The sequence below is a fragment of the Lissotriton helveticus genome, chromosome 3_1 (assembly GCF_964261635.1).
Source record: "Lissotriton helveticus chromosome 3_1, aLisHel1.1, whole genome shotgun sequence".
Lineage (NCBI taxonomy): Eukaryota > Metazoa > Chordata > Amphibia > Caudata > Salamandridae > Lissotriton > Lissotriton helveticus.
Genome location: NC_136061.1, coordinates 218,807,631 through 218,831,019, shown reverse-complemented (window position 1 = coordinate 218,831,019; position 23,389 = coordinate 218,807,631). Strand labels below are relative to the sequence as shown.

Below are 23,389 nucleotides of genomic sequence, written 5' to 3'. Positions count from 1 at the left end.
CGACCCCCCATACCGTAATCAGTCAAAAAGACCTCAGAATATTGTCTAGCTTGAAAAATGCTGCAGAGTTATTGAGAGGCAAACCTTAAATTATGGTGCTATTGCGGGCAAGAGTGTGATCACAATCATTGATCACAAATCATATGATTTACTTTAAATGAGTATTTAGATTTATTAATTGATATCAGGGACACAGGTGAGATTAGGGGCCTTGTGGCAACACTTGTTCCAAGTGTGTAAAATAAAACACGTGCACTTTTTTACAGCCGGATACCATGTCCTTTTTGATGTAGTAACACCAGTATGTCCCCCATAGGAATTCAAGAGGTCAGTGAATGCATTAGTTGTCTCAGACTACTAATGTCCAGCAATAGCTTACACCGATAACTTTGCATTAATGCTGAAAATAATTTTCTTGGAGCAAAGGAGCCTTACGGGTTTGTAAAATTAGGTAACGGGGGAGGGAGGCACTGGCTCCAATCTGGATGTCTTGTTTTTCACATGGAAATATTCCGAATATCTTTTAAAGCTTTTTATTTCTGGGGGAGCCTGTTCTATAGAATATTGCAATAGATCAGCTTTCCTCTGACAATGACCTGTGCTAATGTGGTCCGCAGTGCTTTGAGAATAAAAGACTGGACATTCCCACTGGACGTCATTAGAGATGACCATCTCATTGATCTATTAGATTATGGAAACAAATGATTCAAAATGGCATCAGAAGCACGTTTTCCATTTATTGCACTGTGCTATGCTTTGATGGTCTTTAAAGAGGACTTGGGGCCTGATTTAGTTCTGCATTCGCACAATACTAACAAGTACTCCTACATTTTGGCCCTGAGAGGAAACCTCGTGAGACGGATCACAAGACCCAAGTTGGTTGATTACCAGGGAAAATATTTTCTGAGAATGGAGTATATTTTCTCCAAAACACCACAGCATCTGTGCCCCTTGCAAGAGGGGTCTTTGGAGCCTACATAGCTTGGCTATAGAGGTTCCTTCACAGCTCATGTTTCCCAATGCAAGAGATTATTCTTCAGTAGTAAGTAAGATTGGTCCTAAAAGACACCAAGTTTTATGAGACCTCTAAAAAAAAAAAAAGTATTTTTCTGGATTACTATTTACCTTGATGGAGTTGTTTGACATCAGGGTCTCTGAGAACTGAATATAAGCAAGTCCTTCTTTATTGCAATTATTTGTATGTAGACACAGATCTAAAAGCAGAGAATACTTGCTGAGAAGTCTTTTCTCCACTGTATTAGTGATCTTGTCCCTAGTCTACGTGCTGGAGTATTGACTGAAAGGTGAATGCCCCATCTCCAGATCCAACTGGCACAGGCCATTAACTAACACCAGATGCATGCAGACAACAAGTGTTCAAAAAGCCAGTAGTTGTTCCTTTTGTAAAGAGCATGCACACAGATAGATGCACAAGGCATACTGGTAAACGTGTACACACAGAGAATGCACCCAAAAGGCACATCTAGAAACTTATTGAACGCAGAACAAAAATCATACATCTACAATGCTAAACTGAATGTTCCAGGATTGGTGGGGGAGGGGCAGATGAGTAATCGTATTAAGCTTTCAATCTTTTTCTTCCAGTGGGAGTAAATGTTATCTTGTTGTCACACCTGCACTGTACATTTGGTATTATGGAAAAGGCAGAGTAGGACAATAGGTGACAACGTGGTGTAAGAGAATATGGGGTGACCCTTCTGTCCAGAAGAGTTTTTCCTTTTTCCTGTTTCTCTTTAATGACACCCTTGCACTATTAGCATATCTTGCTCTGTCACATTTGCACTGTATATCCGGTTTTGTGGAAAGTCATTGGTAGATAAAAGGGCAATTGCAGATCTTATAGGAAGAGGGGGGTCGAGTAAATGTTTTTTAGCTTGATGTCTTTTTCCATTTTTTGCCAATTTTATATTGTCACATTTGCAGTTTATATGCAAATTTTTTCACTTTATATATGGTGTTACGAAAGGGACAGTATACAATAATGTAAAACAGTCGGAGACCGGTTGTCACTGCGGCTTAGAAATAGTTTACCCTTGCCTTGTTTCTCTCTTGCGCTACCCTTGCACTTTTTTAGTACACTCTGCGTTGTCACATTTGCACATTATACCTGGTTTTATGGAAGATGTAGTGCAAGACAAGTCTGGATGCGAAAGAACTAGATAATACGGGCTGATACTGTTCCCCATGAACGCGGGTTTTGTTTGTATTCTATGTAAACCTTTTAATTCATTTATGATGTGTAATTTGTGGTTTTAATTAACCGACATAAACATGACTTTGACTACCAATCATACACAGTATAGCAAGTGACAATGTGCATGAACAAAGCACAACATTCTGTACAGCAGGGTTGGCTAGATTGATTATAGTTCAGTGGCCCTCCACTGTGGGAATGAGGTGTGCACAGGGTGATGTGCAGCAGGGTCACAGAATGATCTACAATGAGGGTGAATGGTGATGTGCAGTCGAGAACCACGTTCATATGCCTCTTGTCATACGTAAAATCAAGTCCTAGAGTTTTGGGCAGAAGAAGTTTGCAAGCTAGATGTTTTAAATATTTACTAATGGTAAAAGCAAAACTACAATTCCAAGTATACCAAGCACTGTTGGCTAAAATTCCAAAACCCTGTTGAAGGTGTCTCACATGACATGCGCCACTTAGCAGCTAAGAGTATCTATTGGTGGATAATAACATTTATTTTCTCTCTATATTGTGTTTGATTATGTTTTTGTTTTGTCACTTCCATGAGTTCTCTTCTTTTCTCTTCACTTGTTATGAGCAAAACATGTATTAATGTACACGTTTATGCACTTTACTGTCATTAACTGTACTGCTCTCACACGGTTCCATTATGGAATAGACATGCGAATAGGAAAGATGCAAGTTAGCATGCACCCATCGTATGGTAATTATATAGCCTCAGTAACTTTTCTAGACCCAAGAGGACTTAAAGTATTTTTCAATAAAGGCTGTAACACTTATAAAAAAGAAATGCACACTTGTTTTAAAATATTTAATCCTCCTGGGCTCTCCAACGTATTAGCTGTGCTTTCCTTTGCAGAACATCCTTCGTCGTTCTAGTTTGAGGATTGGTAGTAGGCAACTTATTCGCTTTGTCTTCGGGACACGTCACTAAGAATATGAAATGTAAGTTAGGCAAGGGCATTGACATGCATGTGAGAAGCACTTGATGGTGAATGTCTGCCCTTAACCTAGTTGTCGTGAAGACGTATGTTAAGTTCTATCCCCAACAGAACCTCTGAAAACCACTAATCTCATTGGAAGAATGATGAGCAGTAGCAGTGTTCCAGTCCTAATGTTTGGAGCTGGCAGCTCAACAGCTCACAAAGTCAGCAGGTCTATTGCATCACAGGTCATTATTATTACCTTCATTCGTCTCTGGGATTAGAACACATATGGCATTCTTCAAGCCAAATGTAATCCGCATTCGCAAAGCAAATTGATTGGGTTTGCATTTTGACTCCTCGTTGAAAAAGCCTGGTGCATTGAAAAACAAAAAAAATCTATTACTTTCTGTTTACAATGCCTCTTTAGGAGCAAAGCAGATTCCTATGCGATGATAGAACGGACTTTAGAGAGGGAAAAAGTCCCTTGCTCTTTACAATGCAAGCGCTTCATAGGAGGTGGAATGATACACCAAACAACCAATAGTATGAGAGGAATACTTCTCAGGGTAGAGCTGAAGCTATTTTAAAGTATTAGTCACAATATGTCTTGCATGGAAGTTGCGCTGTCAAGCTAGACCTAACGATAGCATGTAGCGTTTATGAGAAGATCCTTAAAGCTCATGCTGTAATACTATGACCACTGGTTTTACACAGAGCACTGTTTTGCTCGTTGTTTCAATATTTTGTCAGTCTCGGATGTTTTGTGCTATAAATATATTTATTTGTGAGTACCGGGTTTGTGGTCTGGGGGAAAGTTAATGTCGGGCAACCACAACGTCTTAGTCCCAATCGTGCCAGCACAAACATCTGTTCTTTCTCGTTGCAGAGGGATTCCAGTCCTGGATGTGGAGGGGTCTGACATTCCTGCTCCCCTTCCTCTTCTTTGGACAGGTGAGTGAGCACTGATCTTTCCATTCATTCTCCCTCCACTTGACTCCGCAGGAGGGGATATCCCTCGCTAAGCACAGACTCCTTGGGTACTGAAGGCAGCGTTGATATTTAGCAGTTTTTGGGGTCTGTGGAAATAGAACATTTCATCACACGCGGACATCCAGAGGTTTTTGATTTTGCTGTATGAATGTTTGAAGCAGTTGTGTGGCCTGTCTTGTGTCCTGTGTGGTCTCAAGCATTATTGCAACTGCAGTATACGGATGGACCATCCTACTAAACTTTTTCAGCTGGTGCACTAATGTGGTAATAACAAGGTACAAGTAAAAATACGATTGCCATGGAATTCTAGGTTACAGAGTATCTGACACAAATGGCACCTCCGAGGTTATCACTTTAAAATCAAAGAAACGAAGGGGACGGATGAGCATCCCTCAAATGTGAAACGCTCCCCCAAAAAGTGGTTTATTGTCACAAAGCCACGTTTGAGAATGTATCAGATAGTAATAGAAGCCCATTTTGCAGCCACTAACAGAAAGCATCTGGGTAGCAAGTGGAGCAAATGTACTCACCTAAAGATCCTGTGTTCTATTGGAAAGTTAACATGAAATGCCTGGGGGATTCTGGGAAATATACTTGTGGGAACGTGGTGCACACATGCAAGGGGATTCAGGATCGGAGTTAGTAGATGTTGCCGATTCACAAAGGGCCTCTGCACACGTGCCGGAGGCCCCGCAGTTCTGGCGGGTGTGCAAATTTGTGGCGGGACCTCCACAATGGGTAACTGCAGTACAGAGGTCCCATCACGAGAGCCGGACCCCAGCCCGACGACTGCTGGGCCTACGCAACTAGGGCGTAGACTCTCCCACCACTGCGGGTTTCCCCCACCACTGCGGGGTCTCCGCCACCACTGCAGGCCCTCCAACACGAGTGCAGAGGCCCTTTGTGAATCTGGCCCTAAGTGAACAGCTTGCCACTGGATATCATGGGATGCAGAGTCTTTGGAAAGTCTGCAATGGAGTTAGTGTTGCGGATAGTATGAATGTCAGAACATGCAGGCAGAGGGCTTTAGATATGGCGATTGTAGCACCCATGTCATTTCCTCATCCCTGTCCAGACGTGGAAGCTCTGGATCCTGCCGATTACTTCAAACTATCCGTTTCTCTCTTCCGCAGTTCTGGCAGCTGTACAACGCGATCACCCTCTTCCAACTGGCCAAACACAAGGAGTGCAAAGAATGGCAGGTGAGTGGCTGAGCTGTAACAAGATGTCTTGGGTTGCTTGTTAAAGTTTGTTAACTTACTGGCACGTGTGATGCTAAAATTCAAGTGCTCCTGGTTTTAGCTTCGCGGTGCAGGGACTCATGTCTGTTCTCACCCATTTACACTATACGTCTTTTAGTCGTACAAATACAGATGAAAAGGGAGCCTTCCAAATCTTTTGAACTGAGATAATTCCATTTAAGACAGTCCGCTGTTTTATTATGACCTGGTTAGTTTAAGCGTCGTTTGTGACTTACCTGGGCTGGGCTTGCTGGAGTAAATTTCCTATCAAAGAAGAGAGAATCTTGTCATGGATGAGGTACCCAGGATCTTACTCTGATCTACCTCAGTCACTCTGTCCTTTCTGCTCTGTCCAATGGGATTGGATGTACAGTTTTGATTTTCATTGTGGTTTTGGTCTTTGGTGTTTACTGCAGATTCTGTCTGAGGAGCGTGTGTTCATTGCAGTCGAATGGGGTCCCTCCCCAGGCCACCTCTGCCCCGCCACACTTGACTTGACGTTCTTGATGCCTATGGGGGAGTTTGGATGAAGCCAAACGTTTCCAGCGGCTCCCATGCCACTGGAGATCTTGCTCCTATTATTCTGTTCAAGACAGGAGCTGGGCTTCGGTTTTGCCACGCCATGTGGCTGCAGATTTGGGGATTTTGGGGCCAATCTGTAGGACCTTACCTTGGGCATTGCCTCAATATTCAGGGGCAGGGTTCAGAGGTGTGTGGGAGAGCCCTACTTCCCTTGGTCACGTGGCATGCATGTCCTCTTTCTGCTGCCCTCAATCCATGTTACTTTACTGCCAAACAAAGCTCAGCAAACACAGCTGTGAGGTTCTGTAGCAGCTGGCATTGGTCTTCTTATATGTCACAAGTAGCCTTCGCCCCATAAGAGCAAAATTAAGTAAAGGGTCTTTTGATACTGTAATGGCTTGAGACACTACCTTATTAAACCTTTACATTTTCTAACAGCAAGACATAATCCAAGATATAGGCTTGGTGTCACCATGTACACAGACCTATGCACAGCTGATTGTGTAGCACGAAGCAGAGTCTTATCAAGTTGAAAAAATATACAGATTAAATCTGACAATAAAATCGCGCAATGAATCCAGTTCCCAGCACTGTCTTTGTCTTCATACCTAAACTACCGAACCCCTGTTATCGCAACAATCGATTTGCGTAATCCTGTAGAATTTATCCAGGCCATGCCAGTAATAAAAGACATTTTCGCTTGGTAATTTATTGTGAATATTTTAAGTACTTGATTACAGCTTTTTTGGGCACCTCAAACCTCTCTTCACACCACACTAGCACACTGTGGTTGATCTTCTCTCCTGGCACAACTTCTGCAGAAGTGTTGAGGTACCAATGAGACACACATAAATATCTGAGTGCAGGAGCCTGCATGCCCTAACGAGCCCTAGGATTGGCAGCTTTCAACAACTAAACAGTCAAAGATGGAGTCCAGCATTCTTGGAGCAAGCGCTCCTGACGCGTATGCAATCATGTTGGAAAGGGACGGTGTACAGGGAGTGGGAGGGATTGTATTGTAACCTTTCTGTAAAGCATGTGTGGGTGGGTGCAGCCTTGGTTATCAGATAGGTTTCCCGCAGCAGGGGATTGACAGGTCCATGGTCCATCGAGAGTCTATAGGCCCATGGTGTCCCCAGACCTCGGATTCCTTGTGGAACAGCACTAACTGAACTGGTTCGTCCTCTACTTAAAATTAGCTCCTTGCAGTCCGTGACACTGATAGAGTGTGGTAGGTATATTGGAATATTCCATTCCAGCACTTTATACTGGTGCTAAATTTATTGTTAGTGCTCCCACCCATGACAGATAAGGTCATTGTGGCGGGGGAGGTACAGTGAGAAGCCTAAATCGCACGCTTTGATCTACAGTTTATAGCCGCTACACCAACTAGAATACCATGTTCCTGCATTCCTTAAGTTGTAGACTTATTTTCACAATTCAAACTAAAATATTACATCACAGTGCTTTGTGAATTGAAATCTTAGGGCTGGGACATAGCTTCCCTGAATACAAATGCTTAATTTCTGTCTTTCCACTCCCATAAAAATCTCAGGGGAAAAGGTGTCACATTGCAAACTGTGTATTCCCTACATAACACAATTACAGTGAGCAGTGCATCATTCAGGGCAAAAAAGGTAAGCCAATTTTGCCTGTAAAGTGATTCACATTTAGACACCCCCTGTTTAGCCTTAGATGTTCAAAGATTGTTTCTAACATGCATACCTTTACAAGCGTGAAACTTTAAGCAACAAGTCTTGACAAGATCCACATATGCAGCCTGTACGGCGAAAACACACACAAAAAACATTTGAGAACACTTATTTGTTAATGAGTAGACTGCACATTAAAGACAAGTATGCCTCAGCAGAAACTGAACATGGATGGTGTTGGGGTGTTTGTGGTGTAGGAGATTCCTGTTGTGTCCTAGCAGACACAGTCCAGTTGCTTAAAGTGTAATGAAACACTTAACACCCACCCACCACTGATGTCACGACATCACGTGACACAGTCAATAAAGAGAGCCGAGCGCACGTGCTCGAGGCTCACTAACCAGCTAACCTTCTGTGTGTCCATGTCGCAGTTATTGCCACCAAGTGGGCCTAGGGCCCCGACACAACATTTGGCGACGAGGGTGCTGTGACCCCAAGAGCAGCATCCACAAGAAAAAGGGGGAGAGAATCCTGCCCGAGGGAAGGGCACCCCCAGATGAGGCAGCGCCGGCTGCCGAGATGGCCCTCGGGGCGTGTGCCGTGCCCCGGGCCCAGACGTCAAGGAGAGGGTGACCGAGAGCCCACTCCGCACCTCTCGAGCCCTGCCGAGTGCTGCCCGCCGTGGGAGCACCACGAAGGAGAAAGCGGACCGGGCAGAGCCCACCTGCGCCGGCCGCAAGCACGTGGCCTCCATAGTGAAGAGCCAACGCGGAGCCCACCCGCGTAGCTGAAGAGGCCCGGAGGTGAGCCCGGGTGCTGAGAGTGGCCCCGGGGGTCGCGAATGCCAGGAGCGACCCCCGTATCGACTGCACACAAGCGGAGCCCACCCGCTCAAAGTGAACACTATAGACATTGAAATAAGGCAGTGCCAGCGGAGCCCACCCGCGGCCTGCCTGCAGTGTCCCCCGTCCCCGCCCCGCAGCGTGGGGAAGTGAGGCTGCAGCATCTGGGGAATAAACTCTAAAGAGAAAGCGGAGCTCACCCGCTGGAGGCACTGCCTAAAGTGAAGGAGGAGACGCTGCCCTCGGACCCAGATTCCCCCTCTGAAGCGGAGCCTACCCGCATTAGGGAGAAGCCTGCCCCACCGGTGCAAGTGAAGCACCAGGCTCACGAGGACAGCGCCGACTCCCCCGCTGCACCGCAAGTGAGGCTGCGGTAGGGAGACAAGAGGTAGCGCGCGGCCGGCTACCTTCTCCTCCGTCCCGTGCTGTGTGAGGAACCGAGGCCGGGCGGAGGAGAGGCAGAGAGAAGGAAAAGAAGACCGCGAACATGGCAGCATTTGTGGGAGGGGCTCGCCGGTTTCAAGGCAGAGCGGTGCCTGACTAGGTGTGCCCCCAAACGCGAGCAGCAGAAAGGCTGCGAAAGTGAAGAGACATCCCAGGGAGGCCCGCAGCAGAAGGGGAGCTACTCCAGCCGACCGGAGCCTCCGAAGTATATGGTGAGGGGCAACAGAGTGAAACACGCCCTAATCTCACCCCCACATGAAGCCTAAACAATCTACAGGCTGAGGAGAGAATTACCGGTATTCCCCCCCCTTGTGCAACCCGCAGCAAGGAAAGCCCACATGCACTGCAGCCCCACTGCCTCCTAGAACAAAAGAGGAAAGGAATGGTGACTTACCTGTGGCCAGCAGTGACTCTAGCCCCCCTCCTGTCCTGAACACTCCTGGACAACAGCAGGTCCTGCAAGCCCGGGACTCTAAGCATAGAGAAAAGAGAAACAGGATAGAAAAGTCACCAAGAGGAGGAAGCTGCCGCTGAAGGGAAACCAGCCTACCTTGCCATCTAGTGGTCGCTAGGTGGTATTGCACCAAAAGAAGTACAAAGAAGCAAACAAGCACAAGACAGCACAAGGGAAAGCCTACAGAGGTAAAGCAAGCCTGCAGCGACGCAGACGAAGACGGAGATCCATCATCACTGCTGAGGTGACGCCCTGTGGCCACAGGTGCTCACCGCAACCGCAGGAGAGACAACGACATCACGCTGGACAGCGAGGAAGAGTCAAGACCGTCTACCGCAAGCAGCAAGATACAAAGGGAACCGATGGAAGAGCGCAAGTGTACCCCGGACGCGGACGGTACAGGATAGCGCATGAAAGCGAGGAAGCCACACCCCAAAGCACTTGGGGAAGTGCGCGGCAAGTACCCAAGTGTTTGAAGAAACAGAAGATACAGAAACGCAAGGAACAAAGAGACACTGAAGATGTACCACGACGGTACGAAGTGAAGCACAAACTTGCAACTGCCATGCACAATGACGTGCAATGAAAGAGTGAAGCAAGATCACCACGCCAAGAAGCTAAAGAGCCTCACCGGAAGCCCGTACGAGAAGTGCACCCACCGGAGAAGGTCCATGGAGCGGTGAAGTAACCCTCCGGAAACAGCAGAGCACACGAAGAGCGCTGGCGAAACTGCGCCAACGCAAAAGCACTGCTGCAGAAGCAAATGGCGATTCCCAATAATCGCGGATAGCGAGAAGACTCACGAAGAGGAAGCTGTCCACCCCATCTGGTAGCAAAGAAGATCGCCCAAGAAGAAAGGGATGATCCGACAAGCCAGAGGTGCGCCCAAACAAAAGCCGATCACCCAGATGGTCGCCCGAAAAGGAAAAAGAAGAAAACCGACCTGCCAACAGGTCGCCGGAATGCTGACCCGCCATAAAGGCGCAGCGAAGGTATTCTGCAGGAAGTCAGGATGAAGTTGTCATGTCAGAAGGTCCGACGTGAAGATCAATAAGAAGTCCAGGGATGGGACCACGAAGAAATCTGATGACACCAAACCGAAGAAAAGAAGTAAAACAGAGGCAAGAGAAAAAATCGCAACGACCGGTCCAGTCCCAGAAGAGTGGAGAGAAGACAGTGTCTTAAAGCCAGGACAAGACCAGAGGGAAACAGGCGTAGTGCACGCTGCTTGAAGAAGCCTGGTCAGGAAGACAAAGACAGAAAGGTGACCACACCGTGTCGTGAAAAGGAAATGAAGTAAGAAGTCATGTGGCACGACGCCATCAAGAACAACATTTGGAAAGGTGAGGAGAAGTGTGATAAGTCTACACACTTAAAAGAAGAAGAGGTGACACATACCACAACATCGTGTACAGTGACCCACACGTCCAGGAGAACACTGATAGCACCAAGAACAGAACAGGCACCTATTCACAAGACCCCGACGACCAGTCGACTGCAGGAGAGCACAGGCCGGACCATTGGCAACACCCACCTTTGGGATTGAGCGGAAGTCTGGAAGCGGAGGGAGCTCAGATGTCCTGAACAAAGGAGAACTGACCAATCCACATCAGCCCGTGGAGATCCAAGGGGCAAAGGCCTCAGGGACACCGGTGGCAGAGGGTCCCGACAAGAGAGATGGATCCATCGCAGTCTAACCTGCACGTCCCCGGAAGAAGAGGAACTTGTGCGTGAAGGCAGGAGTCAATAACTACCCTTCAGGTGGAGCTACGGACTTTATGAGGTAGTACCCTCATCATCTCCTCCATTCACACGCAGACTGTGGAGTTGGAGCAACGCTGTGGAAGAATACCCGGCCCAGTGGAAACCTGATGAAAAGGACCTCCGGGACATCTCGTGGCAGGAGAACACCCGAGAGAGGGGCGTCCTAGTGAGAAGGATGTCTTTCAACCACTCCCTCCTTCGCAATGTGAAGCCAAGCTGCCTACAGTGAAGAAACCGACGGACCAGTAGAAGACAACATCCTTCAAGTCTAACATCTGGTCATCCTGTTTGACGTCACCCTTAAAAGCAAGATCTCAGTGGACTGACCAACACACTTTCACGGCGCAAGTCCAGAAGAGCACGCCCATCGAGAACCAGGACGTCAAGCCAAGAAGAACTAAAGTTTCAGCAGCAATTTCCACCGTCGTCATCAAGCAAGCAACTGAAGAGACTCAGTGTAAATTTGTAATTATTGTATATTCATATCTTTCCTCCCCCAGGTTCGGACTTTTGTCTTTCCTTAATTTTTATCAAATTTTGGGAGGAATGTGGTGTCCTAGCAGACACAGTCTAGTTGCTGAAAGTGTAATGAAACACTTAACACCCACCCACCACTGATGTCACGACAACACGTGACACAGTTAATAAAGAGAGCCGAGCGCGCGTGCTCGAGGCTCACTAACCAGCTAACCTTCTGTGTGTCCGTGTCGCAGTTATTGCCACCATGTGGGCCTAGGGCCCCGACACAACAATTCCTAGAACAGACAAGCAGAAGTTTGTTCGCTTTTAATAACACTAAGCTGTTTTAAGTGTTACTGCAGAAGCCTCTAAGAAAACTTCCAAAGGCTCACTTTTGGGGCAGTTGTACATTTTAGCTGAGCTCCACTCAGCCTTTTTCAAGCAGTCCGAAAATATCTTTAAAGACCTGGTTCTGAGAAGTGTGTTCTTTGATAATAGCACAAATAGATTCTAAAACTTCTAGCTGACTACTAAATGAGTCATTTCCTGCGTGTGTATGTGCAGTTGCTAAAGAAGCATTCCACATATGTTTTTGAAAAAGAAACATACGTTTGTCTGCATCATGGATAGATTAGTCACAACACCACAGAGCTGCCTCGGTCATCAAACACTGGTGTAATCTGAGTTCCCATAGCATGTGTACCAGTACCCAACCCTCACTTGTATCTTGAAAACCTAGCTGGCACGACATCCTATTGCTTTGAAGCACTTTTAGATTAAACAACTTCTTTTTATATATTTCTACATTTATTTTAGTTAATAAGGTCAGCATAAATATCAAGTGAACTTAGTATTCAAACAGGGATCCAACAGGGAGCCAAAATGATTCCATCACCAATAGAGTCGATGGAAGCATATCAATCTCAAATATCGCATTGTGTGCAAATCATTTACATCTAATGAAGCAAGAAGTACATGGTAGGTGCAAGGTACGTCACTGAAATGGTAGACCCTCAAATCTGGAAGCCAACGAAAATCATTGGGTGGTGTATTTTGAATCTAAACATTAGCATGCACAAGGGCGGCAAGCTAAACAAAAAAACACAAAAATGTCACAATTGAATAGGGTGCTCAAGGTCATGGTTGAATAGGGTACAGGCAGTAGTGAGTGAGACAGATGATCTTGATGCATATTTTACCTAAGTTAGGATAGGCTCCTTCCCAGAACTTGTTGGTACAAAGGTAACACCATATGCACTAGATTAACTTCTTCATCTTCTCTGGAGTGCCGGAATGTTGGCTGCACTCTGGTGAGGCTCTAGCAGTTGGAGGAAACAATCCGCCATCTTCCTTACCTTCCTGCTGACTTGGGGACCGTGGCACTGGTGGAAATAAACATCTAGATTGTTCTGTGCCTTAGGGGCCTGTGGTGGACCGCATGGACAATATCATCTCTAGATGCTACTCCGCCGTCGGTGGCAATCTAGCCAGGTCTGGAAGTGGACCATGCTGTGTCATGTGAGGCGAATTGCTTAGACAGGAGTATGCAGTGCTGCGTACTGTGGCTCTGCCTCCTGGCCACAGGGGGGAAGGCATCGCCGTGTGTGGCGCATGCCGCAGGACATGGGACCTGCATGTGGGCTGAGACCCCCAAGGGAGGGGTCATATTATAAGCCAGCCCCCATCCATTTTGAATGCCTTGTCCTGTGGAGTGTGGTCTGCTCGGATCTGTGGTTTCTCAAGTGTGTACAGGGGTGTGACTGGGGGCCATGTTGGCCATCCCAGGGCACTGTGGCCGAACTCGGGTGAGCTAGGCTTTGTGGGGCAGTGTACTGCTGACTGCGAGCCAGTTGTGGGACTGTACTGGCCCCCATACTTTTGATTGAGCATTGATCCTGCAGGCTGGCCCGACCCTCGGACAGTAGAATTGTGCTTTGTAGTGTGATCTGCTGGCAGCAGTGTGAGGCTTGACTGCGGGGCCGCACTGGGCCCCATGCAATAGAGTCCCTCGCACCCTGTTCTGGGGGAAGTGAGTCAGACTGTATGCACATCCTGGCAAATTAGCATCTACCTGGACAGATGTGCAACTTTCAGCCACCCCAGGGAGAAGAAGTCTGCTCGTGACCCCCCACTTCCCACTGCACCATTTTGGTGGGAGAGGCGGGGAAGTGCAGAAAACTCTGCAAACTACGCGAACGGAGTGAAGTTCACTGTCCAGGTCTGGTCTCAAACACAGAGGGAGGTGCACCAGTACAAGAGTGTAACACCAGTTGAGGGCTTCCATTGTGTTGAACTGATGTACTGAGGAGCTGCACAATTCGAAGAGCTGCTCTGCTGTTAACAGCACTCTCCCTTACTAGCCCTTTTGGCACACTGCCTAGCTCCTTGGGTTGGAGTAGCCTGCAGTTGTGCTACGTGTGGCTCTTAAACGGGACGGCAGAAAAGCAAAAACAAAACAAAAAAGTCCAGAGATGGGGAAATCGGAGAGCACGTAATTCAATCTACAGTTCGATACAAGGAAGGGCTGTCTTTGTTGTTGGTGGGAGGGATGGGATACTTGTTCTGGTGGGATTGATCCTCCAGTGTGGATTAAGGGGCGAATTTGAGGACATTTTATACGCTTTATCCGCCTTCTTAGGGCAATGCCCACTGAACATATTATGGAGAGCTGGCATACACCTTATATCATGAGTTACTCAAGTGCAGCGTGACTTCCCTCTTGGAAGGTGGTAGGGGCTAATGCAGTGGGGAGAAACACACCTCTGGTCTGTATAACTTTTAATGTGCAGGGTCTTAATGACACACACTAAACAAGTTTCTTTCATATATTGATCGTCATCTGGTTAGTCTAGCACTATTACAGGAAACTAATTTTGCACCGTGAGCAAACCTTTCCTTTGCATTAAAGTGGGCGGCCTATCGACTACCATTGTCATGTTCCTCTTATGTACGTGGAGTAGCAATAATAAGAAAAACTAGGATTCCTTTTCACTCCATAGGCTTGCTTGAAGACAACCAGGCATGTTCTGCCTGGTAGAAGATAGGCACATTGTGCCATCGGAGCCAGCTGCTCCATAGCTAGAGCGAAAAGGAGGAATGATAGCAGGCAGCCTTGCCTAGTGCACCTCAAGATCTCAAAGGGTTTAGATAGCAGCCCATTAATCCACACCTTGGCCATAGGCTGAGTATATAGTAAGACTATCCAAGTTAGGAACGCCGGAACCAGTTTTGAGTGACCACAGAGGAGCGCACTGCTGATTATCCTGGGCACACTTCTGGGTGGACTTTGCACAAGGGAGAATACTTTCCTCCATCTTGAATTGTGAGAGTGAGGCTTTGTGATTTTTTTACAGTATTGCAAACCGAGACTGCTGAAACTTCAGATAGGTTTGCCCAGGGACCTACCCCTGCAAATTTAGTAGGTGCCCAGGAGTCACTCCCACTCACTAGCTGGTACCCGCCATAAATGTGGCACCCAGAGGCACCTCTTCAGAGCACTTTGAGGACCTGCAGAAGATCAGAAGAGCATTGGACCTGCTGTCAATGACCTGATAGAAGCCCTGACGGACTGGACCTGCTTTCTCTTGTAACCAGGATGAAGAAGTGGACTCCAGGGGTCAGTTGGCTGACCTCCTGTGTGGCTATAGGGACATAGCTAACTACAAGAGGTCTAGGTCCTAAACTGCCCAGCTGACCAGTGGTGACTGCACCTGATTGGCTTTTGCCTGACACTTTGAGAGTCTCTACGTGCTTTGCCTGAACCCCTAGGGGCCTTAGAAGAGTACCATTGTGAGTGTATGGGCACCAGAAGAATGTTTCGAAACTTTTGCACACTTTTCCTACAGATTTCCAGTGAGACCTATTGGAAAAGTATCCAACCAACAGTGCTACGGTGTTGAATAGAATTTTATTTTTGTCCCACTCGAGGCCCACAGAACTTAAACAAACTAAAAAAAACACAACTAAACCCCATTCTGCTTTATGTTTTGGAACATTTTCAGCATAAAGTCTCCAAAGCTCCATTGGAACCAACCTGTCTCAACTATCCAGCCTTGGTTTCCAGGCCCATGGCTACAATTTCAGCTGTGCCACACTCAGGGAGATTTTTATTCTCAGAAAGTGATAATGTCCCTTTCTGTGTTGGGACTGAGAAGAACTTTAAATGTTTTCTTCGAACAATTGACACAGTCCCTTTCTAAAATGATATATAGAAACTTTTTCTAATTTTTTGGGGCTTCCAGACTTTCACCGGAACCAATCTACTTCTTGTTCCATCATAGTCAACTTCAAATCATGTGTAGGTCCCAGTCTACCACGACCATTGACTGCCATTGTCACTCTTTGATTCTGTGGCAGTCAATATCCAGCTCACCAGACATCCGAAGAACCCCGACCTCTTGGACACCCCTTCCCCACTTCAGGAAAAACCACAGCACTGAGTTAGCTCTAGTCGCAGCAAAAGGTAACATCCGAATGCTGCTAGACCAGGGAAAAACAGTGGCCTCATCCTTCTTGACCTCTCAACAGCATTCAATTATGTATCCCACCACACACTGATCAACAGTCTCCACCAGTCGGAATCCAAGGAGTAACCCTGAAGTGTGTTGCATCCTACCTCACAGGAAGAATGCAGAAAATAATCCTCCCGCCCTAAGAGCATCACCAGCAGTGTACCTCAAGGCTCATCGCTCAGCCTAACCCTCTTCAACACATACATAACCCCTCTGGCCAACACATCGATTGCCATGGACTCAACATCATCCCCTACCCAGATGACACCCAACTCATCCTCTCTCTGACTAACAATCCCAGAACCATCAAAGACAAGTTACAAAGATGCATGAAAGATGTTGCCGACTGGATAAACAACAACTGCCTCAGACTCAACACTGAAAAAAACAGAAGTTCTCATATTCATGAAAGGCATGGTCACACACTGGAACAACGATTGGTGGCCTCCAGAGCTGGACCCTGCTCCGGCACCCACCGAACTCGCCCTCAACCTCCGGATCATCATTGACAAATATTCAAGAAGAAGCCGGTCAGCGCCATCTCCACTGCCTGCTTCTTCACACTCCACATGCTCAGTAAGGTTTTCAGATGGCTCCCAACCAACACCAGGTGAACTGTCAAACAAGCTCTCATCACCAACATACTCCACTACAGCAACTCCCTCTATGTAGGAATAACTGCCCACCTCATGGGGAAACTCTAGACAATCTAGAGCACAGTGGACAGGCTCATCCGCGAACTCTCCAGACGTACGTACATAACCCCTCACCTCAGGAAACTCCACTGGCTACCAGTCATAAAGTGATGCCAGTACAAGCTACTCACCCACACATACAAGGTATTACACAACAAAGGACCAGTTTACCTCAGCCAACGTGTGACCTTTCACCAGCCCACCAGGAAACGCCAATCCAGATCGCTCTCTCTAGCTGCCACTCATCGCATCTGACGCACCAACAGTGGAGGCTGCTCGTTCTTCCATTAGGCAGACAAAACCTGAAACGACCTTCCCCCTGTACTTCAGAGTCTCACCATCGCTCCAGTAGTTCAGGAGGGACCTCAAAACTTGGATGTTTCAAAAAATAGGTGCATCATCCGATAGTGCCTCGAGACCCTCACAGGTGAGACAGATGCACTCTACAAATCCTGATTGATTATTTTTTGCTATTTTCACTTAAATCTTTTTTTTTTAAATCACATCTCCGGTACCATTTTTTTTTTTATTTTGGTATCAGTTGGCTTATTAATTTTGTTCCTGTTTTTAATAAATTGGAGTGGAATTTGTATTGTGTTGTGTCTGTCTTTTCAAATGTTCTGATACTTCTGAATGCTTTACACATTTTCTCTTAAGTTAAGCCACTCTGCTTTTTACCACAGCTACCACGGGTTGAGCTCAGGTTTCAATTATTGAAACCTTTGCCTGGGCCTAACAGGTTAGTGACTTTATTATTTGTGGTGGACGACCATTCACCGCAATTAATTCACTTTCATATAGTAAGTATGATCAGACTTTTTTTGGAAGTATTAAAAGAGAAGATTGGCATGCTTTAAGGATCTGACCATACATGAGCTGGACGAAACAATTAATTCTTCTCCATTACTTGCCCCAAGATCAATGGAACATGTGTCACATGTTTAAATAAGTCACCTACATGCTATTTATAGAAATTACGTCTCATCCCACCCAAACGATTGAAATCTAAAATTGACCCAAAGAAATCCAAGGGGCACACATTTAATTTCAAATCCTTCTAAATTAATGATTTTTTTTTATCACGGTCGCTATTACTTTCTTGCAGAACGACATAAAGCCAAAAAGAGCCTTCTAAGTTCTTAACTTTGTCTGCTTGGTGGGACGTTGATATAGACCTTCAAGGCGGCAACAGGCCAAGCAGCTGAACGAGCTCACTTCACCATGATTTCATAGAGGTTAATTTTCAGACTGTTAAATATGCACTTACTATTCTCTCTACGTGTTTCAGTAGGGACTCCTATTTCAGTTCTATTTAATAGCGCGGTCTCGTCCTGATTTTGTGCACTTATAAACAACAGACTCTAATCTTACCAAGTTCTATGTATTCTTTAGACCAACACGATAACCAGCAGGACGGATTTTTACCCACTGTTAGGTTATATTCAGCTGCCCTTGTAATAATCATAAACATGAATATTGCAGTTTCAGATTGATTTTAATTTATATGGAATATGATGATTACCATTAATATATATTTTTCTGGTGACCTATCTTTTCATGTAGTGTATAGTCTTTCCTTTATTTTAATTGGTGCCCCCATAATTATGGATGTATGTCATCACATAACGCCATTGTGATCAAGACCCATTTGTAGGTTTGAAAGGCATCGTTCTGAAGTCTTTTTGCTTGAAATATGCACATGGAGCCCGCTTCGGTGCTGGGCCTTCCTTTTTTGGGGGAGGGGGCTTCTTTTCGTGTGTGTGTGTGTGTGTGTGTATTGCTAATTATTAATAACTGTACACAGTGATAATAGGAAGGAACTTGGCAAGTTATGTCTGACATTTGTTCTCCTCCTGCTCTCCCTAGGTGCTTATGTGTGGAATCCCCTTTCTTGTTCTTTTTCTTGGAAATTTTTTCACAACCCTCAGGGTTGTGCACCAGAAGTTCAAGACACAGCACACCGATACCAAGGAGATGTAAGAGCAAAGCAGACGGTTTGGATGTGATACGCCGGCATCTTGCTGATATGGATAGCGCAGGGAGGCTGGACTTTACCAAGGCACTCCTTGTATGCAATGGAGGAAGGTTTGGACACAGACCTGCTACCACTGTAACCACTATGCTGCTGTGCAGCCCCGTGTGTGTGAACCGGGCAGCCACATATTTCCACAATAAAACAGTGCAAGAAAGAGCATTTCTTTAAAAAAAGATATTAAACTCTCATTCATAAAACACTATTTTATGGGATCGCCATTCACAGTGGGAATAGGTTTTTACTGAATATTTGTTTGAAAAAGAGTTTCTATTCTTAACAGTTTTGTTTCTAAAATCAATCAAATATTAAGGAGTCCGTCAGTGACTGTTAGAAACTGCCTCTGGCAGATCGATCCACCCACCATGGGACATGTTACATGCAATGGGACCAAAACTGTGAACCTTCATGCCAGTTGCACTGTAGCACTTGTTGAGGAAAAAGTGAGTATTTTGTGTGCACTGCGCAAACAAGAAGATAGTTTGGCAGTGCGTCTGCTCTGCATCATGGCAATTTTGGGGCAGAACAGTCTTCTCTATGTGCTGCAATGCTGGCACCCACCTCTCAGCACGACACTGCTCCCCAGCCCAGGGGTAACAGGGAGCCGCCTTAGGAACTTCAGGGAGTGTTGGGAAAATCTGTAAGGGTTTGAGTAAACCTGTGTTGTCAAGCTTTCTCCAGCCCCCCCCCCTAGGTTTCCCTCTAAATGCATCTTCATATGTCTTCTCTGTTCAGTTTCTGCTGGAAAAAGGACACTAAGACCAACTTTGTGCCACCAGCACCACACCTTTTTAATGTTCAAAGTATTCATTGGTCCCCTTCGGATAATTTACGCCAGCTTTCAATATCCAAAGCAGAGTATTTACGCCAGTGACCCCTGCCCCCGGAAAGGATCGATGTCAGCAGTTATCCCGTTCGAAGCAAGATTAATGAGCGTGATCGTTGTCCTCAAAAAAGGATATGTGGCAGTAATCCTTGCCTCCAACAAAAAGTTAATCGTCAGTGTACACAAAGTTAAACAATTGTAAAATGAATGCTGTTTTGGTGGGTCCCAGTGTTTGCTGCTATCAGCTCTAGTAATTTAGCTTTATATATAGTGTGTTTCTTAAGAATACTTACATTTATCAGAGTCCTTATGTCAATAGTAGTTACCAAAAAGGGTTTATACAAAGACTCAAACCCCATCTCAGAATTTGTGCCAACATTTTGTATCCCAGTGTGTTTATTTTACACCTGTATTCATTATTTATTTATTTATTTGAGCCATTTCTAAAGCGCGCTGCAACCCTATGGGCATCCTGGCGCTGTGAAAGTGCAACTAAGAAGTGAGCATCATGGGGCAGGATGGGGGAAGTGAGCAAATTACTCTTGGGGCAGTTAGACTTTGGGGAATTGCCATGTCCTTACCTTTTTTCGGAAAGGCATCAGTTCGCTTGTTTTCCTGATTGCATCATCTTCCTCTATATCCCTATCACATGCTTTATACCCAATATCTTTATCTCGTGATCTTTGCCAGTTTTCAGTATCCCCTATATCCATATCACGTGATATGTCACTGTTCAGTATGCCTCTATTTCATGATCTTTATTCCAGGATTTCTGTCAGTATTCAAAATCCCCATCAAAGGATTTATTTCAGTACAGTATCTCCTTCAGAAAAAATGTATTTAGTATAAAGTTTCTTTATCAGAGGATCTATTGTCACTTTTCAGGATACTTGTCCGGGGGACAACACAAAAAGTATTGCATTCAATTCTGTACTCTTTCTTGAAAGTAGACAATTTTCCTTTTGACCATTCGAACTGACCTTTATAACTATGAATCATCCCCTCTAAATCTTTCATTACTATTTGTTTTATAATTGCTCTTACCTTTGCCGCGGAATATTGAGAGTGAATACATTTTGTCACCATTCTCAGTAATTTTTGGGGGCGAGAAAGACATTCCCCCCTCAGAAGGCTTTACAAATGGTGTTTGAAGTAATAAAAAAGTGAAATTGTTTAACTGCCTATAGTTAGCGGCCGGTAAAAGTACTTGAATGAATGGGAGGAATTAATTCATATAGCAGCTGGCAATGACAACACAATATTGTTGGCCAAGTAGCTCCAAGTCAATGATACAGCACAAAGCAAAGTAATAGTCTTGAGAACAAACGGGTAGAAGAATGAGCAGCTACCGAACACCAAAAGACGTAATGGATTCAAATATGCATCCCAACTTGTATAGTTCGGTATTGAAGTAGGAGCTAAAGTACTGTCACGTAGGCCATCAAATCAATATAATGTTCAACTGTCAGGAGAATTGGAACTTGCATAAATGAGCATGTATATTGAAGCTACCTAATAACATTAGAACCATATCGTCCTGTAGATTACATTAATCCCCTGGCATAATCAGAGCAAGAAGAACTTCACTTGCAAACCTTACTACCACTTACTGAAAATCATTATTCTGGATAGGAGGGTAAGGAGTAGTTTCTGTCCTGTAACTCCAGTTCTGTAGTAGGGGTATCTCTGTTATAGTCATAATCTAGTGAATAGTCCCGCCCATGTGCGTGGACCCCGGAGCAATCAAAAATAATCTCTTACAGTGTCAAAAAATGCAGAAAAGCATAGACACTTAGGAGAGAATTTAAAGACAGATAATGCAGCCTAAAAGGCTACACTGTCCAGTACTTCAACTAGAAATTCCACCATAAAATCCACAAAACAGCAAAAGCCTGTACAGATTTCCATTGCTTTAACAGCAAACTCCCTCAGGAATGATAGAGAGAAGAACCTGGACAGACAAGCCCCATAGGCTGCCATTATGTGGCTCAGAACAGGATACTGTGCCTTTAAGAGAATCTTCCAGAACCTTCTCCCAGTATCCCAGAATGCATAGCAGGTCCAACTTACTTTCAGTTCTTTTTGAAGGCGTAACACGCCAGACCTGTAGCATTCCGTACATGAATATCTCTCTCCACCGGGGAGGAGGGCGGGCGCTTATGACTATAACAGAGATACCCCTACTACAGAACTGGAGTTACAGGACAGAAACTACTCCTTCTGTAGTAGGGGATCTCTGTGTATAGTCATAATCTAGTGAATAGAATGGCAAGCCCATCCCCACACCAAAGCGGCGGTGGAGAAAAGAGAATCAACACCACTATTTTGCGAACAGATTTCGCAGTAAAGCCTGTCCAACCTGAGCATCTGCCCTAGCATCAGTGTCCAGGCAGTAATGCTTAGCAAAGGTATGAACCGACTTCCAAGTGGCCGCCTTGCAGATTTCTGCAATCGGAACATTACGAAGCAATGCTGTCGTGGCAGCCTTGTCCCTAGTGGAATGAGCCTTAGGCTTACCTCCTAAGGTCTTATTAGCTTTTTGGTAACACAATTGTATGCAGGACACAATCCACCGCGAGATGGACTGTTTAGAGGTAGCAAGACCCGTCCTGACTGATCCATAATTGATGAACAATTGGTCTGACCTACGAATATCCTTGGTTTTATCCAGATAAAATTTCAGCACCCTCCTAACATCCAGGGAATGCAAAGACCTTTCCGCTGGAGATGAAGCATTCTGAAAGAACGTAGGCAAAGATATAGTCTGGTTGATATGAAAATCAGAAACAACCTTGGGAAGAAACTTAGGGTGAGTACGCATAACAACCTTAGCAGCATGAAATACAGTATAAGGTTCTTGGCAACACAACGCCTGAATTTCACTCACCCTGCGGGCCGATGTAATGGCCACGAGGAACGCCGCCTTCCAGGACAGGTGCTGCAACGAAGCCTTATGAATAGGTTCAAAAGGCTCCTTCATCAATCTGGACAGCATCACATTCAAGTCCCATGAAGGCGAAGGAAGCCTGACAGGAGGGAATACTTTCTTCAAGCCTTCTAGAAAATCCCTGATCACAGGGATCTGGAAGAAGGAAGTCTGTGAAGGGCATTTCCTGTAGGCAGTCAAAGCAGCCAGATGAACCTTAATGGAATGGACATTAAGGCCAGACTGCGCCAGATGTAGCAGATATGGAAGGATGACATCTTCCTTGCATGTCGTAGGGTCATAGTTCTTAGACTTGCACCAGATGCAAAACCTCTTCCACTTGTAAGCATAAGAAGTCCGAGTCGAAGGTCGCTTAGCCTCCTTCAGTATGTCCATACAATCCTCTGGGAGATTCAAATGGCCATATTGCACTATTTCAGGAGCCATGCCGCCAAACTCAGACGAGAGGTTGGGGTGCACCATCAGCCCCCCGAACTTCGTGAGAAGGTCCGGCCTGCACGGCAGCTTCATGTGAGGAAGGAGAGACCGGTGAAGCAGGTCCGTGAACCACCACTGTCTGGGCCATTCCGGGGCAATCAGAATCATCTTCGCCCTGGATTGGGAGAGCTTGATGAGAACCGCTGGAATCAGGGGAATGGGTGGAAAAGCGTACAGAAAGCTGTTCGACCAGTTGATCCATAACGCGTTCCCCAGCATCCCCGGCTGGTAGTACCTGGAGGCGAAGTCTCGGCATTTGCTGTTTTCGGCGGTGGCGAACAGATCTATGTCTGGAGTGCCCCACCTTGCGAAGACTTCTCCTAGTACTTCGTCGTTTATGACCCATTCGTGGTTTTCCTGAAAGAGTCTGCTCAGCTCGTCTG

At 45.7% G+C, this 23,389-nt stretch overlaps 1 protein-coding gene across 1 annotated transcript in view; it reads left to right on the top strand.

Annotated features, from left to right (window-relative positions):
• TMEM120A (transmembrane protein 120A) overlaps window positions 1-20,764 on the top strand; it is a 256,419-nt gene extending 235,655 nt beyond the window's left edge. Inside the window, exons 10-12 of the mRNA XM_078679633.1 lie at window positions 4,037-4,101; window positions 5,274-5,342; window positions 18,591-20,764. Of these exons, the coding sequence (XP_078535759.1) occupies window positions 4,037-4,101; window positions 5,274-5,342; window positions 18,591-18,704 (248 nt within the window). The 3' untranslated portion in view covers window positions 18,705-20,764. The remainder of the gene's footprint in view (window positions 1-4,036; window positions 4,102-5,273; window positions 5,343-18,590) is intronic.
• Window positions 20,765-23,389: the final 2,625 nt, after the last annotated feature.